At 42.9% G+C, this 17695-nt stretch overlaps 1 protein-coding gene across 2 annotated transcripts in view; it reads left to right on the top strand.

Annotated features, from left to right (window-relative positions):
- LOC107374383 (calsyntenin-2) overlaps positions 1-17695 on the top strand; it is a 542719-nt gene that overhangs the window by 423178 nt on the left and 101846 nt on the right. For both annotated transcript variants that reach the window (XM_070543765.1, XM_070543766.1), the window contains 2 exons: positions 4384-4569; positions 9574-9831. In XM_070543765.1, coding sequence (XP_070399866.1) covers positions 4384-4569; positions 9574-9831 — 444 coding nt within the window. The remainder of the gene's footprint in view (positions 1-4383; positions 4570-9573; positions 9832-17695) is intronic.

Raw genomic sequence — 17695 nt, 5'->3', positions numbered from 1 at the left:
ACTTTTCTGGTGTTTATATTTTTACATTTGATTTGTAATTTGTTTTTTGGTTTGTATGTGGCAACTGTCGAAGGGCGTGTTTGTCACCATTATTTAGGTGCAGAGAATGTGTCGTTACAAAGTTATTTTGGTTTAATGCTCAACAACACTGATGGCGTCCATTTTTTCCGAGTTGTAAACTGGAACGCAAAACTACCCCATTACGTCATTTCCTGCTTGGAAATTAAGAGTGCCGAGGACAACTAGCCTGAGCAGCCGGCCCCATGCTTCCTCAGCTCAATTACCTGAGGATTAGTCTTTTTAACGGATGGGTAACTATTATTTGATTGCACCAAAGCAGGAGAATAACGCCTATCGTTTTTCTCAATAATTAAATAGAGGTTTCTGCTACTCTTCACTTCATGATTTTATCTGCGCCTTGGTGTCACATAAACATAAAAGACATAGTTCAGCAGTTTTTACTCAGAGTGATCTGAGTTAAGCACAACCTGAGAACGTTTCTCATGAGGGGGTGAAACTAACGCGGTGCTAATGTGTCTGCAACAACTGCTGTTACTCACTGGTCATATCTTTACGATAAAATAACACAATCTCACGCAATATTGCTATGCCTTTTGCAATCTTTAGTAAGTGTTATGAAAGAATTTCACCTACCAACACTTCACTTTTTATCCAAATATTTTCAAAAGGGGCTGAATTAAAGCCATTTAATGTGACCTTTTGTTTAGTTTGGGCAGCCATTTTAATTTGAATTGACTCCAAAAGTCCATCCACCAATTGTGCAAAAGTCCCCAGTAAAAGGATTGAGATATGTCTGTAATTTTTATCATAAGCCCTTTGTTTAAGACACACCATGCAGGCAATCCAGAGTAATATAACTGCAAGGGTGTGTCTTATAAGCACACCATGTCGGCAGGGCAATGCGCACATTTTGTGGTATTCATTCCGCCTCGCCTGTTAGTAATATATAATACATTTCCTCATATAGGAAACTTTTTACTGATTGGCTTAATGAACTGACCTGTGTTGGAATGTTTACTGTGTGAAGTACCTTGAGACGACTCTTGTCGTGATTTGGCGCTTTATAAATAAACTTGAATTGAATTAATGTTGCAGTAATTGTCTCGTAAGCACTGATTGCGCCTTGGCACAACAGAGGGAGGTGTCATGATGAGGTGGGGAGTTACTGACAAACTCCAACTGGCAACTACATTGAAAATGAAAGTAAACATGGGCCGTAAGTTTTGCTTTTGTTAACAGAATCAGCTGAGACGACAAACTGGATGCAGCGCTCCAGGAGCTTCTCTCCGTTAGAGCTGGAGCTCCGATCTCCAGAGACTGCACCTTTAGGAGCGGCTTGTCAAAAAACCTGATGAGCGTGGCTTTGGTCACAATAAGCAGCAAGTTATGGTCAAGATGAACAGAAAAACTTAGCCACACAGAGACCGCCCCATACTACTTTATGCCACCGTCGTGTAATCTTTTGTAAAAATGACACGATTGCGCCACTTGACCGCCACGGTCTGGCCATTCATAAACAACTTGAGGCTCCCTGGTGCCACCACGGCATTGTGGCAAATTAACGGCATTGTTTTGTAAAACCACTTCAACTGTGAGACAAGAATAAAAAATAAAAAATCCAGGAAACCACAGTGTATGACTTATTAAAGAATTCATTTAATGGTGCAGAACTAAAATTGGTCAATAGCAATTCATTTGCTATCTGACTTCTATCTGACCAAATGACATTCTCCCAATCCTCCTCTGGATCATTCAGATGGACTCTGGCAAATTTCCAACGGCCCTGGACATGTGCTTAAGCGAGGGGACGTTGGAGCACTGCAGGATTCTAATCCATGACAACATAATGTGTTACTAATGGTAAAACTTTGTTACTGTGGTCCCAGCTCTCTCCAGGTAATTGATTTCCCCCCCCCCCCCCCCCCCCCCCCCCCATGTAGTTCAGTTTTTTTTTCTCACTGTTCTCAAGCTGCAAGGTGAGATTGTGCATGGAGCAGGACTAAAAATTCACTCTAACAGGTCTTACCCGTAACGGAGTTTGGAGTCTTGGCCGTTTGAAGGTATGAACAGGTGTCTTTGATAGAGATAACTAGTTAAAACAGGTCCCAGGTGCCCCACATACCCTACACGTTTTTGTAAATGTGCATCTACTGACCACTCCATTGTTTTCATACAAACATGAGCACACAACCGTTTTGCCTTTCGACGATGAAACAGATCTGAATACAGCCACGATTGAACATCAACAGTCAGCTCAAATCTTGTATGTTATTTAAAGGTAATAGAACATTTTCAAGGTAGTTTATAAGCCACGTGTGCTGCCCTTCCACGGCTGGATTTTCAGTTTGTTTCCTTTTCATTAGGAGTCTTGTGTGAATGCACAACTACTGACTTTTCACCTCAGGGCAGAATCCAAACAGTCCAACAGATGTGACAAAAGTTAACCAAAAGGAAGAAAATGTGTGTTTTGGAGCAAAATACTGTGTTGTTAGTGGTTTTGTTCATGCAACACTGTTTGTGTCTGTTTCCATCACAGCCACTGACTATCCCAAAGTAACAGTGCACCACCACAGCACAGCAGTGGCTGGGTGGAGGAGCTAAATCGGCTTCAAATCAGGTGCTGTGGTTGTACAAGCAGAACACTGTTGATTTACCAGACCAGTGAGCTACATAGAGTTCTTTTTCTTGGTTTGTCATCTTTGACTCAGGCCATTGCCTTTAGCTCCTGACCAGTAACGTACCGGCCACACTGACTGGAGTTCATTTGTTTGCACAAGCAATATTTTGTTCAGGTATTTATGAGATGAAACAAATTGTCTTAAAGGTGCTGAAAACTCATTTAATCAATACCTTTGCTGTGATCTCTAGTAGGAATGAATGCCTTGTAAGTCATACGCTGGGGAAAAAAAGCTCTGGTGCACCGTTTTTCAAAGCTGAACTTCAGACGACAAGATCTGAAGTCTTATTTCCTGATATTTGGACATCTCGCCTCTGATTGGTTTTAGTAAATTCATATTTGATGACTATTTCACAGAGTAACTAAGAATAGCTGACGTTTGAAGGTCCTTTTGCAAATCAGATAAATTAGACACATGTGATGTGAAAACAGAGTGAACAAAAATCGACTACAAAGAGCAGTCCTGGTAGAGTTCAGTCCTCACTGACAACAGATCCAATTATACTGCAGCGTGCACGGTAATGCTGGGCGGACACTTAGCGACATTTTCCCTTTTTTGAGCCGATTTTCCCCTCATGCCATCTACGAGATCGGGGCGAGTTTTGCACTGAGCGTTATGTAGTATACAGGGGGTTGCGAGGGGCGGTTAACACCACGTCACCAGTTCCTGATCAGCAGTCGTGAGATTTATCCCGTGTTTGATGTTTGTGAATGGCCCCTGACATAGAGCCGTGCTCTCCATGCTCCCTGACTGCTGCCTGGAGGCCTTCCTGGTGATTTGGGCCTCCAACCAGAGGGAGGCCCTGAAGCTGGCCTAAGACAAGCTGGAAGGATTATAATTAGTGTTTATCATTCTCTGTTCATTATCTTTTTAGCTTTGGAATTGTTAACTCATCAGAGGTTTAGAGACATACTTGAAAACAATAACATTACATCCATATAAAATAACAGGAAATCTCATGAGATCAAACGTGACTTTGGAGGAAATCAAATCATTGTGAAAGGCGAGCACACTTTTTGGTTCCATCACCTCGCTTCATATTCAACAAGAAACAATCTTATTTATCCTTAAAAAATCTTACCCAGACAATCCAGCACATTTGAAAGCTTGGATTTTTGATTGGAGAGTTCCTTCTGAGTGGACCAGAGCACTCCTAACACACCACACATGTTAGGATTATCTGTTAAGATTATCTTCAGAGGTACTACAGTATCCAGGGGTCTTAACAATCGTCGGAAGGGGAGGATCAAGTCAATACTTGGGAGCGTTATCGTGTTGTGAAGCTGAGACAAAATTCCCAGATGTAATGTAGAAAGGAAGGATAAACAATAATATCAGTGAAACACATGAAAGCACCATGTTGTTCTTGTAAAGGTAAACTTACCTATTTAACCAAAAGTCTGTCAGACCCTTAGAGGTGGTTGGTTTCCCTCATTTGTTTTACTCAAATCCCGTCGTCCATACGGGACAGTTTCTCAGTCATTAATTCCATATTTTGTTATTGTCCTACGACCCAAATTCATATCACACCATCCAAGATCAAACCATGTTTCAAGTTGCAGGACATGACAGTGATGAAAAGTTCTGACAGGTTCTTTAATAGTCCAAAAGCATCTGATGCTTCCACAGTGAAGAACTCCTCTATCATTAACATATTTGCTCCATGTTGTTTGTTTTTTTCCAGGATGGAGTAAACGAGTGGACTATGAGCCAGGAACAGGCAGTAAGCAGCTGTTTCCCACGATGCAGCTGGAGACCTGTGGTGAGCCTCTGTCCTTAGTGAGGACCACTGTGGAGCTGCAGACCAGCCACATCGGGAAGGGCTGTGATCGAGAGACTTACTCAGAGAAATCTCTACAGAAACTTTGTGGTTAGTTTCAGTGTTTGTTGTTGTGGCGCTCCACAATCATCTCCACGGAGCAGCATCACAGCGCCATCAGAGGTTTGGCGTTCTGCCGTGTTTTGCTGCTCAGGTGGATTTGAAGAGCATTGCTGATCAAATACTTTTGACAGAGGAAGCATCCTAAAAGTTTAAGGATGAAATCAGAGCGGAGCTCCTGCCAAGACCATCGCTGGCGTCCGCGGGCCAGACTGGACCCAACATGCCTTTCTGTGCCTTTATGAATTTCACATCTAAAAGCTCCCAGTGTTACATTTTTATCTCCTCTTGTGTCTCTGGTAGACTCCAGTGGAAAATGTAGGCATGAGAAAGGCAGGTTAAAACCGTGTCATTAATGATGTGACGAGTGAGGGCATTAGCCGCCTGACTTTCAGGCACTCTCTCTCCTCAGTGACTGATGAACAGCCGAGACGCCGTGAGTTCCCTGAGCACCAAGAAAGCGAGCGGGTCCAGCCAGCCGTGGGGCGTTTCTGATTAGCCTACAGATGCACCTGTAGCTTTTCACTAACCAATCAGAATAGACCTCAACATACATCACTTTCCCTGCTATATTTGTCAAAATAAAAGTCTACACTAATTGATTGCGTTGCACCGCCAGGGCTAAATAAAAGCTGCCACACCTATAGAATACATTTTAGTTTATTTTTTAAAGATATAGTAATGACTCCAACTCGTTCTTTCCGTTTCGGATCTTTATTCCGGGTTACTGTTGGCCGCAAACCACGCTTTAACTCCAGGAAAAACAGCGTTAACGATTTCCATTCAAGCTAGCGCGTATTCTCTTTCTAAACAACCGAACCGGGACTCAACCAGCCAAGAACACCCCTTCAACATAAAAGTTCGACCATACCAAATCGTAACCCGTTACACTATTGCAAAACAAAGCATGAAATGTATAGCCTTTATTTGTGCACTTATACTAACCATAATCGTAGTTTGAAATTAATTTAAACATCAAGAAACATTTAAATTTTACTTTATTTTGAAAAGTCATTGTGAGTCAGTCTGTCTAGCTGCAGTGCTTCGGGTGCACTTCTCCTGAAGTTCCCGTTTACTAACCAAAATGCCCCTTTTAGCAGCTGGCTGGATGATACTGAAGAAAGCAGCGACCCCCCAGTCCCGTCACTGCCAGCAGGGAGCTGGACTCATCGACTTTAACAGCTTTCACGATCCAGACTCCAGCTACTCCAGCACATCTGCATACACAACCCCTCCTCCCTGCCTCCCCTGGCTCCATGCATGGTTTACCACTAAAGAGACATTTTCTGGCACCTCATAATTGTTATCTAATAGCAAATATAATAAACTGTAATTGCTTTTTTAAAACACAATCAATTTGAGATGATATACAGAGACATTGAGCAAAGACGGCTGCAGCTGGGTGCTGCAGGAGTTGATCCGTTTTTATTTACCAGGGGAATTTAATTACTTGATTCAGAGCGTTGGCGGTGCCGTGAGTGAGCGCTGGAGAGAAACATACCTCACGAATGCAAGAAGAACATCAGTTAATGTGTTAATGTTACGTTTAAGCAGAAATGAACAGATGTATGTTGTAATTGTTTGCAACAGACAAGAGGCAATCATGAGGAATTTTAATGGTGTCTTGTTTTTCTAGGCTTTTAGTTTTTCATTTCATACATATATATATATATATATATATATATATATATATATATATATATATATATATATATATATATATATATATATGGAGCTAGGATTGGAACAATATTCAGTGTAACTTGTACCAAGTTTTGTAACTTGGTACATGTTTCATGACACGTAGCTTTGGATTCGTAACTTGTAACTTTAGTTTTCTAACTTGTAATTCTTAATTTGTACTTGTATTTCTTGTTTTGTTAAAGGAAATTTTCATTTTGTACATGTATTTTTTATTTTGTAAAATCAAATCTTCATTTTGTACATTTACTACTCATTTTGTAACATCAAACATTCATTCAGAAACATGTAGGACTTAAAGTTATTAAATATGCTTATGTTAGAGCAGTGTGTTGCATTACCACATCAAATTTATTGCTATAGTATTTTATAGTAATGTATGTGGTCTACATGTGTTCTACAGTGTTAGGACTGTCGTGTTCCTGTAATGTAGAGCAGTCACGGGTGTCTGTTTTCATACAAATGCTCGGAAAAATATAAATAGGCTACTTTGTGAAGGAGTTAGGACATAATATATAATATTATTCAATAATTACCACAAATCGCCAGGGGAAATGTGATTATATTAAATTTTTGTGATTTGTCCCACCATACGCCGTTCAAACTGACTTACGGCGCTGGGATGTTTGGAACTGAGAGCTCCATGAACCACGTGACCGCGAGTCGGCGAGTTCTAAGAGTGTCGTAACTCTACAGCTCTGACAGAACCCTGCCCTCCTCTCACAATGATTGGACAGGAATTCGAGAAACGTGATTGGTAGCTAAGACTCGTGCTCTCATTGGTTCCACCCAAGTTCCTCCCACCGACGGTATAATTGAGACAAAAAGATCCGTAACACTGTAGATTTGAGGTTTGTACCTGTAGAATTAAATGTGTGTTTTGAGAGTTTTGATTTCAAACTTGTACCTTGATTTTTTTATTTTGGAAGTCTGCTAGTTACAAACCGAAAGTTTCGTGTTTCTGAATGAATGTTTGATGTTACAAAATGAGTAGTAAATGTACAAAATCAAAGTTTGATTTTACAAAATAAAAAATACATGTACAAAATGAAAATTTCCTGTTACAAAACAAGAAATACAAGTACAAATTGAGAATTACAAGTTAGAAAAATAAAGTTACAAGTTACGAATCCAAAGTTACGTGTCATGAAACATGTTCCAAGCTACAAAACTAGGTACAAGTTACACTGAATATTGTCCCAATCCTAGCTCCATAAGCTAGCGGACCTGTCAGCTGTACAGGTAAAATAAAACCAATTCTGCCGTAGAACTGGCTGGCGTGGATAATCGGGCGTTCGTGAGCGCCTGTTGTTATTATTCGGCCTAATTTAGCGTGGACAATATGTATCGTCCAAGCTATTCCGTGTAAGTTTTTCCATATATATTAGCATTGCGCTAACCACTCGCTGCCAAATTGCAGCCTTTGCGGTTAGAAAATCTCCTTTTGTCACATCGCAATTTAATTGCACATGCAGTTAATCGTTCAGCACTAATATACATGCAGCTCTGTGCTAAAAGTGTATTTTCAAAGAGGTAATGATGGATTTCTTTGTAAAAGTTGTCCATCTTTCCAACAGAAAGATTTGCCTGGACCAACGTAACGTGATAACAACGTAACGTGATAACAACGTAACGTGATAACGTAACGTGATAACAACGTAACGTGATAACAACGTAACGTGATAAACAACGTAACGTGATAACAACTTAACGTGATAACAACGTAACGTGATAACAACGTAACGTGATAACAACGTAACGTGATAACAACGTAACGTGATAACAACGTAACGTGATAACAACGTAACGTGATAACGTAACGTGATAACAACGTAACGTGATAACAACGTAACGTGATAACAACGTAACGTGATAACAACGTAACGTGATAACAACGTAACGTGATAACAACGTAACGTGATAACAACGTAACGTGATAACGTAACGTGATAACAACGTAACGTGATAACAACGTAACGTGATAACGTAACGTGATAACAACGTAACGTGATAACAACGTAACGTGATAAACAACGTAACGTGATAACAACGTAACGTGATAACAACGTAACGTGATAACAACGTAACGTGATAACGTAACGTGATAACAACGTAACGTGATAACAACGTAACGTGATAACAACGTAACGTGATAACGTAACGTGATAACAACGTAACGTGATAACAACGTAACGTGATAACAACGTAACGTGATAACGTAACGTGATAACAACGTAACGTGATAACAACGTAACGTGATAACAACGTAACGTGATAACAACGTAACGTGATAACAACGTAACATGATAACAACGTAACATGATAACAACGTAACGTGATAACAACATAACGTGATTACGTAAGGTTCATGTTCAGCCAATCAACTACTTTGACGTCATCTGCAGTCGACTGCCCCGAGCCGATCTTGTACCGACACCGGCTTAAAACAATTAGGATACAGCTTGTAGCTATGTGCCTCTGAAGAATCTCACTCTTTAAGAAAAGAAGAACAATTCCAGGTTTACGCATGAGGAGACCTGGAAAACATTAAAGGTGACAAGTTTTAAATATTTAACTAGAATAATTTTATTTAATCATTACTGACTTCAGTGCTCTTTTTTATGTATCACCAGACATGAGCAGCAGCAAATAGTTTCAATATGCTGCTTATTTAAATGAAATGTTTTCCACAGACAGATAAAAAGACACAGATAAATCAGTAAACACTGAAATGTCAAGGCACAAGATGAGCAGTGTGGCAAGAATATGGTTTGTCAAGGTGACAGGAGGGATACAAAGCCTGCTCATAACTCAGTGTTCTGAGATTATTGAGTAAAAGTGTTGATGGACGCGGCGGCAAAGACAAAATGAATGGAATGACTCAATGCAGAGCAGGAATGATTGGTGCACTTTAGGATTATTTAACTCCAACATTCTCACGTGGTCAGCTGGCATATCTCATATTTCTGTCTTCCTCAGACTTTCATGCCACTTTTTCTATGTTTGTGTAACCACAGACCTCTGTTAGCGTGTCATCTCTGCAGCTCTGCTGTGAGCAATTTATGGACAGCTACTCACATCTCTCTTCTTTTAGTTGGTTTTCGTTTGCATGAATCAATACTTGCATCTTCAGTCCATCTCGGGTCATTGATTACATATTAAGCCCTGGCTTCTCCCATACTCACAAGCAATCAGAGCCAAGGAGAGAGCAATATACTCTACATATCTGCCGTGATTGTCATTGACACATCTTCTGTCACTCTTTTTGTTTGTTCCCACGGCGATAAACCCCAGGCGCCTCATCTGGCAGCACCGACCTTCTCCCCGCCCCCAGCGCGGCCACCAATTGGACTGCTTCCCTGGTGACTGACAGTGGAAGGGACACTGACTTGATCTTCAGGTTTGATGGTCATCAGGCTGCTAAAATCCCAGACTGGGTGGTACCCCAGAACCTGACAGACCATTTCACCATAGCAACGTGGATGAAGCATGGGCCCAGCCCCGGGCTCAGAGCTGAGAAGGAGACACTGCTCTGTAACTCGGACAAAACTGGTGGGTCATTTCTCATTTCTAAACTTTCCAAACAAATCTCACAGGACCAGAATAAACAATGGATCGATTCCACCCATCGGGGTAACTTGTCTGTGACACACAGCAGCACCGCTCTCCAGAGCCAGCAGCATTTCTGAGTAAAATATGTATGAAGTTTGGTGGATTTAGTTTCCAATACAAGACACATTTGTTGTTTTTTAAGTCGGGTTTTGTGAAACATTTATTGTTACACACGTTGGAACCCAACACCGAGGTTGCTGTAAAAAATCGAATCAAATCGAATCTAATTCTTTTAAATAGAATAGAATAGAATAGATCATAACAGAACCAAACTGAATTGAATTGAATTTAATCAAATTTAATTGATTTAAATAGAATCGAACAGAACACAACTGAATAAAACAACATTTTACTTTCTATTATGGAATATTTAGATAATACAGTAATTATCGTTCTGTGTCCCAGGACACAAACACAATGCAATAACAAGTGAAATGACAGGTTTACTGAGAATGTCTCCTGTTTCTGGTTCTGGTGGTAATCTTCTGTAAAACTCCTGTCAGGGCCGACAGAGAAGAGCAGTGACACAACACTTGTTCGTTTATGCACATCATTGGTGGTTATCCAAGTGAAAGAAACAGGAAGGAAGGTGGAACCCAAGAAGTTGGAGAAACACCTGGGCCCTCATTTATCAAACGGTCCTATATTCCTTTCTACAAATGACATTTAGAATGTTTGCATGAACAGTCAAAAACCTATCAATGAAACGCGCGGTGGCCTCTCGTACGCGTGTTCCTCCGCAGTCGTCTGATGATAAATCCCACCTGAGTGTACCCAGGTGCTCGTGTCCATTCATTGTCATTTACACACAAAAACACCCTCAGTTGACCATATTTGGGCACGCTACGTCCTCAGCACATGAGGGAGTTCCCTGGGTTTTTCCCAAAAAATAAATCACTGGCTCCAGGAGCGCAAAAGAACCAAACAAGTAGCAAAAGTTATAAACACAGTCGGGATAGAGGAGAGGTTCCCGTCGGGAATAAATAAATCATTGAATGTGATAAAATTATACACTAATGGGTTGTCATTTATATTTTACATTTCAGGAGTCGTTCTGTTTGGAGTTAGTTTTACTTGGAAATGTCTGAATGCAGCCTCTTCTGAGCTGTCATTCAGTCTGGTTACCTCGGCAACGTGGGGTGTATGATCGGGGAGCAGGAGGTTCTGGGGGTTCTCGTTGTTGTAAAATAAAATATGAACTGAAATCAGATTTGTGTGAAGTGCACTGCAGTAAGAGAGCTAGCTTTAGCATAAGGGTGTTAAAAACTTGCACAGAAGAAAACTCACACAATGAAGAGCGTAACAAAGCAAGAGCTGCAGTCATTGGCTACAGCCCACCTCGCAGGGCCGTGCAGAGGCCTTTGAAGGGGCGGGCGCTCAAAGTAAAAAAAAAGGGGCACCTATAGAGCAAAGCTTTTAAACAGATTCACGATCCGACTAGTTTCAAATAATGAGACCCTTGGTTTCAAATAACAAAATAAAGTAGGAAAAATATATCATTTGTTGTCATTAATTGAAGTTTATGTCAGTTCATAAATAATTCTGTTTAAAGCTGACTTACACCTAGAGATGTTACAACCACATTTTTGCCCCTGATCTGAGTCCAAGTTGTTGGATTTTTGATTATCTTCCAATACTGAGTCCTGTTCTGATACCAGGTGGTGATGCAACGCATTATAAAAGAGGTTGTCCTTCTGTCTGTATTGGTCGTTTTGTTATTTTAGACTTAAAAGGGTTAGGGTTAGTACATTTAACAGTATTCAAGATCATTTATTATCATTGCACAGGTGTACAACCAAACTAATGTTGTGCTCACTAAACAAAGCTCTAGTAAGAGGCAGTAAAATAAATGTAACCAAAGAGACTTAACCAGTGTGATCTACAGCTATGTTAGCTGAGATCTTTTTCCTGTCAGTAGAAAATTCTTGATCCCATTCCATGATCTCACTGAACCTACCACTAAACATGAGAGCTCTGCTACCAACCTAACAACAACACCCTTTACACAAAGGCACCATCATCACATACGTGGCGGGAGTCTCAGAGAAACTTAGAAGAATCTTCTCCAAACACAACATCCCGGAAAACTTAAACCCAACAACACCCTCAGACAGAACCTGGTCCATCCAGAAGACAAAACACCCAAACAGAAGCTCAGTGGCGTCATTTATGCAGTCCAGTATAGTGAGGACTGTCCAGATCTTTACATTGGAGGAACTAAACAACAATTACACAAGAGCATGGCACAACACAGGAGAGCTACCTCTTCAGGTCAAGACTCTGCAGTCTGTCATGTTTGAAGGCAATTTCTTAACCCACGACATGAAGAATCACCACCAGGAGTTGGAAGGTAAGTAAAAAATGGTTTATTTGTATGGTGAGGTAAGAAGCTGCTTCCGAGGGACAGGAAATGGATCCGTTGGGTTCTGAGAGAGGAAGAGAGGTCAGAGTCTGGGATAACGTGAGAGGATGACGAGGAAGGCAAAGGGCTTACGGTTTCCTGGATGAGCTGGGTTCTTCGGGGAGGGTATGCCAGGCCTGGCTGAGCAGGGAGACCAAGGAGGTGCAGGTGGGCAGGTGAGTGGCATAGAGCAGGCGATCAGGGGCAAACGGTGGGATTGGAATGTTGATGATGGTTCCGCTGATATTGCAGAAAGCAAGTACTGAATAGAACCTGAAAGGATAGGGAGGACAGAACAAGTTAACTGCCAGAAGGGCAGGTATGGGCAGACAAACAAATTCTGATATCTTTCAGGAAAGATCAGGGGGCTAGAAACTAACCAAGACTGGTATCATCTGGCACTGGTTGATTGCAGTAGAAACATGGGTGTTGTGAGCATACTCAATCCAGGGTAGTTGGGTACTCCAGCTAGTAGGGTTAGAGGAGCGCACACAACGGAGCATTGCCTCCAACTCTTGATTGAGCCGTTCGCACTGGCCATTAGTTTGGGGGAGGTAACCAGAACTCAGGGAAACACGGGCCCCCAATAAGGTGGCAAACTCATTCCAGACCCTGGAGAGGAATTGGGGACCGCGGTCTGACAGGATCTCCAACAGGATGCCATGCAGTATGAAGACATGTTGTATTAAGAGGTTAGCAGTCTCAGTGGAGGACGGAAGGGACTTCACAGGGATGAAATGGCAGGCCTTTGAAAATCTGTCGATGATGGTAAAGATGGCAGAAAAACCTTTGGAGAGGGGCAGGCCGGTGACAAAGTCTACCGCTATGTGAGGCCATAGACGAGAGGAAATGGGGAGAGGGTTTCGAAGTCCCACCGAGGGTTGGTTGGTGGTCTTACTCCGGGCACAGACCTGGTAGGCGTTGATGTCCTCCATTGTGTCCTTAAACATAGAGGGCCACCAGAATGACCTGCGGATCAGGGCGAGAGTGCCACCAATTCCAGGGTGAATTGAAAACTTGGCGGTGTGTACCCAGCGAATGACGGCTCCTCGTACTTGTTGAGGGACAAACAGTTTATGGGAAGGACCATTACCCGGGTCAGGATCTGTGCATTGGGCGTCCAGTACCTTGTTAGTAATGTCTCAGGAAACAGCTCCTACAACACAGGATGGGAAAGAATAGTGGCAGGTTTGAGATCTCTGTCTGAGGCGTACTGGCAGGATAGAGCATCTGGTTTGATGTTCTTGGTTCCAGGGGTGTAAGAGATGATAAAATTGAAGCGAGTAAAGAACAGGGACCACTGGGACTGTCTGGGATTGAACCTCTTGGCCTCCTTCAGGTAGGCGAGATTTTTATGATCCGTCCAGATTATGATGGGATGCTCTGAACCTTATAGCCAATGGCGCCACTCCTCCAGGGCCAATTTGATGGCTAGCAGCTCTCGATCTACCGTGTTGTACTTCTGCTCTGCCTGAGAGAGTTTCTTAGAGAAGAAAGCACAGGGGTGAAGTAGGTTATCCGAGGACAATGTTTGGGATAAGACAGCACCAACACCATAACCTGAAGCATCAACTTCCATGGTAAACTGAATGGACGGATCAGGACGAACCAAAACAGGGGCTTGAGTGAAACAAGTCTTTAACTCCTGAAAAGCCTTTTCAGCGTTAGCTGACCACACAAAAGCTCTTTTTACAGAAGTTAACTGTGTCAAAGGAGAAGCCGGTATTTATTCTTGACAGCGATTTGATTTAAACCTCAATAGTCGATGCAAGGACGCAGGGAACCATCCTTCTTTGAAACAAAGAAGAACCCTGCGCCCAAGGGAAAGGTGGAGGGACGAATCAGGCCTGATGCTAATGACTCAGAGATATAAGTGGTCATACAATCGTGTTCAGCTTTGGTTAGACTGTACAACCTACTGGACGGGAGTGTGGCACCTGGGAGCAGATTGATGCAGCAGTCATACGGACGATGGGGAGGCAAGGATGCAGCTTGATCCTTGCTGAAGACTGTTTGTAGGTCATGGTATTTGAGTGGCACCGAAGACAGGTCTGAAATGGGTAGAGGACTGGTGGCAGGAACCTGGACAGGAAGGTTAGCAGACAACAAGCAGTGGGACAAGCAGTACGGACTCCAAACAGCTACTTGACCCGTCCTCCAATCGATGTGGGGGTTGTGCGTGATAAGCCATTCGTGACCCAAGATGACTGGGAACTGAGGAGAGGGAAAAACAAAAAATGAAATGACCTCTTGGTGGTTACCGGACACAGGCACGGTTTGGTGGGTGATGGTGGTTAGTGCATTTCCATCCAATGACAAAACCTGAACTGGAGTGAGGAGAGGTGTAGTGGGAATCCTCAGTCGAGTGACCACGGACTGATCTAGAAGGTTCTTCTCACAACCAGAGTCAAGCAGGGCCGTAGTAGAAAAAGGCAGCTGGTTAAAAAAAACAGAGCAAATTAAAACACACCGGGAGGTCTCTGTCTGCGTTGCTACCCACCAGAACTTCCGGACTTACTGGTGGGCTCTTCCTTTTGGGCGTATTGGGCAGTTAGACAAAAAATGACCAGACTGACCACAGTACAAACACATTTGGGAGGAAATACGGCGTTGTCTCTCCTCTGGGGTCAGACTGGCCCGGCCTATCTGCATAGGAACCTCCGTAGGAACTGGAGCTGTAGCTAAAGCAGAAGGCAGAGCCGGAGGCGGAGTGGAAGGGGCGGTTTGGTAGGACTGATAACAGAACGGTGTGGGCCTGGGACGGGTCTCGAGTCTCTTCTCTATGCGAATGGCTAGTGTTATAAGATCCTCCAGAGTCCCAGGTTCAGGACACAGAGCTAGTTGGTCCTGGATCTTATCGTTGACAGCCTGAGAAAAAGCTCCCTTTAATGACTTCTCGTCCATACTAGATGTTATTGCCAATGTTTTGAAATCAACTGAAAAGTCTGAAACTGTTTGTTTCTCCTGCTTCAGGTTCCAAATGATCCTAGCTATTTCTGAGGGTGTTTCTGATCGGCCAAAAGTCCTATTAAATTCTACTAGGAAATCGTTTAGGGGACCTCTAAGGAAACCAGCTTCCCTACTCTTAGCCTCTGCCCATTGCAAGGCACGACCTCGGAGCAGACCAACAATGTAAGAGATCTTGGCAGGATCACCGATAAATGTTTCTGGGGTTCTTTCAAAAGTTAGCATGCATTGGAGAAAACATCAGATTTTACCGTACTCACCGGAGAAGGTATCAGGAGGAGGCGAGTCTGTGACCCGGAAGTGCCACTGTGTTGACGGACCAGGCTAAACCGGAAGTGGTTGAGATGGTGGTGGAGAAACTGGGGCAGCTGGAGCAGTTTATCATTCAGCTCCCTTAACATGGCGTCTAACTGTAACAACCGTTGGTTAGTGCTGGCTTGATGTTCGAGGAGAGTATGTATGGAGTGTTCATGTTGGGTGAAAGCTGTGGATATGGCGGACGGAAGTGATTCGACAGTGGGGTCAGGAGTTTGGCCAGATGATTCTGTCATGTTTGAAGGCAATTTCTTAACCCACGACATGAAGAATCACCACCAGGAAGGTAAGTAATAAAATGTTTATTTGTATGGTGAGGTAAGAAGCTGCTTCCGAGGGACAGGAAATGGATCCGTTGGGTTCTGAGAGAGGAAGAGAGGTCAGAGTCTGGGATAACGTGAGAGGATGATGAGGAAGGCAAAGGGCTTACAGTTTCCTGGATGAGCCGGGTTCTTCGGGGAGGGTATGCCAGGCCTGGCTGAGCAGGGAGACCGAGGAGCTGCAGGTGGGCAGGTGAGTGGCGGAGAGCAGGCGATCAGGGGACTGGAATGTTGACGATGGTTCCGGTGATATTGCAGAAAGCGAGTACTGAATAGATGAATGGAACCTGGAAGGATCAGGAGGACAGAGTAAGTTAACTGCCAGAAGGGCAGGAATGGGCAGACAAACACATTCTGATATCATTCAGGAAAGATCAGGGGGCTAGAAACTACCCAAGACTGAGTATCATCTGGCACTGGCGAGTTACTCTGCCGCTCCTTAAATCCCCTGACCGCTGATGAGCTGAGCTCTCCAGACACACCCACCTGAAAACAAAGCTCAGACAAAGATGGTGAGTTCAGCACAGAGCATGACACAGTCCCACCTACACCTGAAGATGACAAAGTACACATTCTGGACAGAGAAGATAGATGGTTTGAGAGAGGAGTAAAAGAAGCTTTCTATGTCACACATGAAACGCCCACTTTAAATAGGGGAGGGGCTTAGATGTCACCTTTCCAGTACCTATAATGCAGCTTTAATCTCGATTCCTAAGCAGTTTCAGTGTTGGTCACACCTTCCTGCATCTAATCAACAGGACTCTCTCTCAATTGAAGCTAACGACTCATCAGGAGATGGAGAGGCGGGGTACTCAGAGTAGTTTCTGCTTGTTAAATAACAACAGACAGCTACAGCTTATAGACCCTTTTACTACCTACGTCATCAAAAGTTGCACGCGCAGCCTGGCAACGAGAGTGAAGGCTTCCGCATTCACACTCGATATTACAACAGCGTTTTAAACCCTTTGTTTTGAAGTTCTGAGGACATAAAAATGTCAGGTTGTTGCGTGTATGGATGCCAGAATCGCTTCTCTTCAAGCAGTGGACTGAAACTTTACAGAATTTCCTGCTCAGGTCTTTCCATGCACATGCCTGAGATGTAACTGCAGCCTTTTCTGTTTTTCCCATCCTAACACAAAGCTCAACTTTGAATAAAATTGCTGCTGCGTGGCTGCAGCATGACCCAAGTCTGGAACATCAAAATGACAAAATTAAACAAATTTATACGCTTTATTTCATGCTTCAAATTAACATTTCATTCTAATTCATCTGTATTTTCCCACTGCATATTAGTATAAACTGTATTTCTCTAAAATTAACACGATTGTACTCTGAGCACGCTAAAAAAAGAAACCTATGCTATACTCACCCTGCCATGCAGGTACAGTTGGCTGTGAAGACGTAGTTCTCTGGTTTGTTTACTATGACCCAAGCCTCGTACATAGCATTCTTGTGTCCTTGTCTTTGGCTAGGAAGGACTTCTGCCTTCAAGACGCAAAACTCAGAGTCTATGTGGTGATATTTTACTTTCTGTACGTGGCCACTGACAACATAGTTGTATGCATCTAACCATTTGTATGCCCGTAGCTTCTCACCTGTGTACTTACTGGGCCTCTCCACTAAAAACGTATATATATCGGGCCACTGGACATCCGGCCACGCACCTACATCTTCCACCCATTCCGTAATGCCACAGGGATCTGGGAGTCTGTTGCCATTCGTTAAAGTGAGTTTAATAATATAACATTCAAGATTTGCCGGTGATAACCCCGCAGCGTAGCTTGATAAAGCCTGACACAAC

The sequence above is a fragment of the Nothobranchius furzeri genome, chromosome 13, assembly GCF_043380555.1.
Source record: "Nothobranchius furzeri strain GRZ-AD chromosome 13, NfurGRZ-RIMD1, whole genome shotgun sequence".
In the NCBI taxonomy this organism is placed as follows: Eukaryota; Metazoa; Chordata; class Actinopteri; order Cyprinodontiformes; family Nothobranchiidae; genus Nothobranchius; species Nothobranchius furzeri.
The sequence above is the reverse complement of the archived record's forward strand: the minus strand, read 5'-3'. Positions and strand labels throughout refer to the sequence as shown.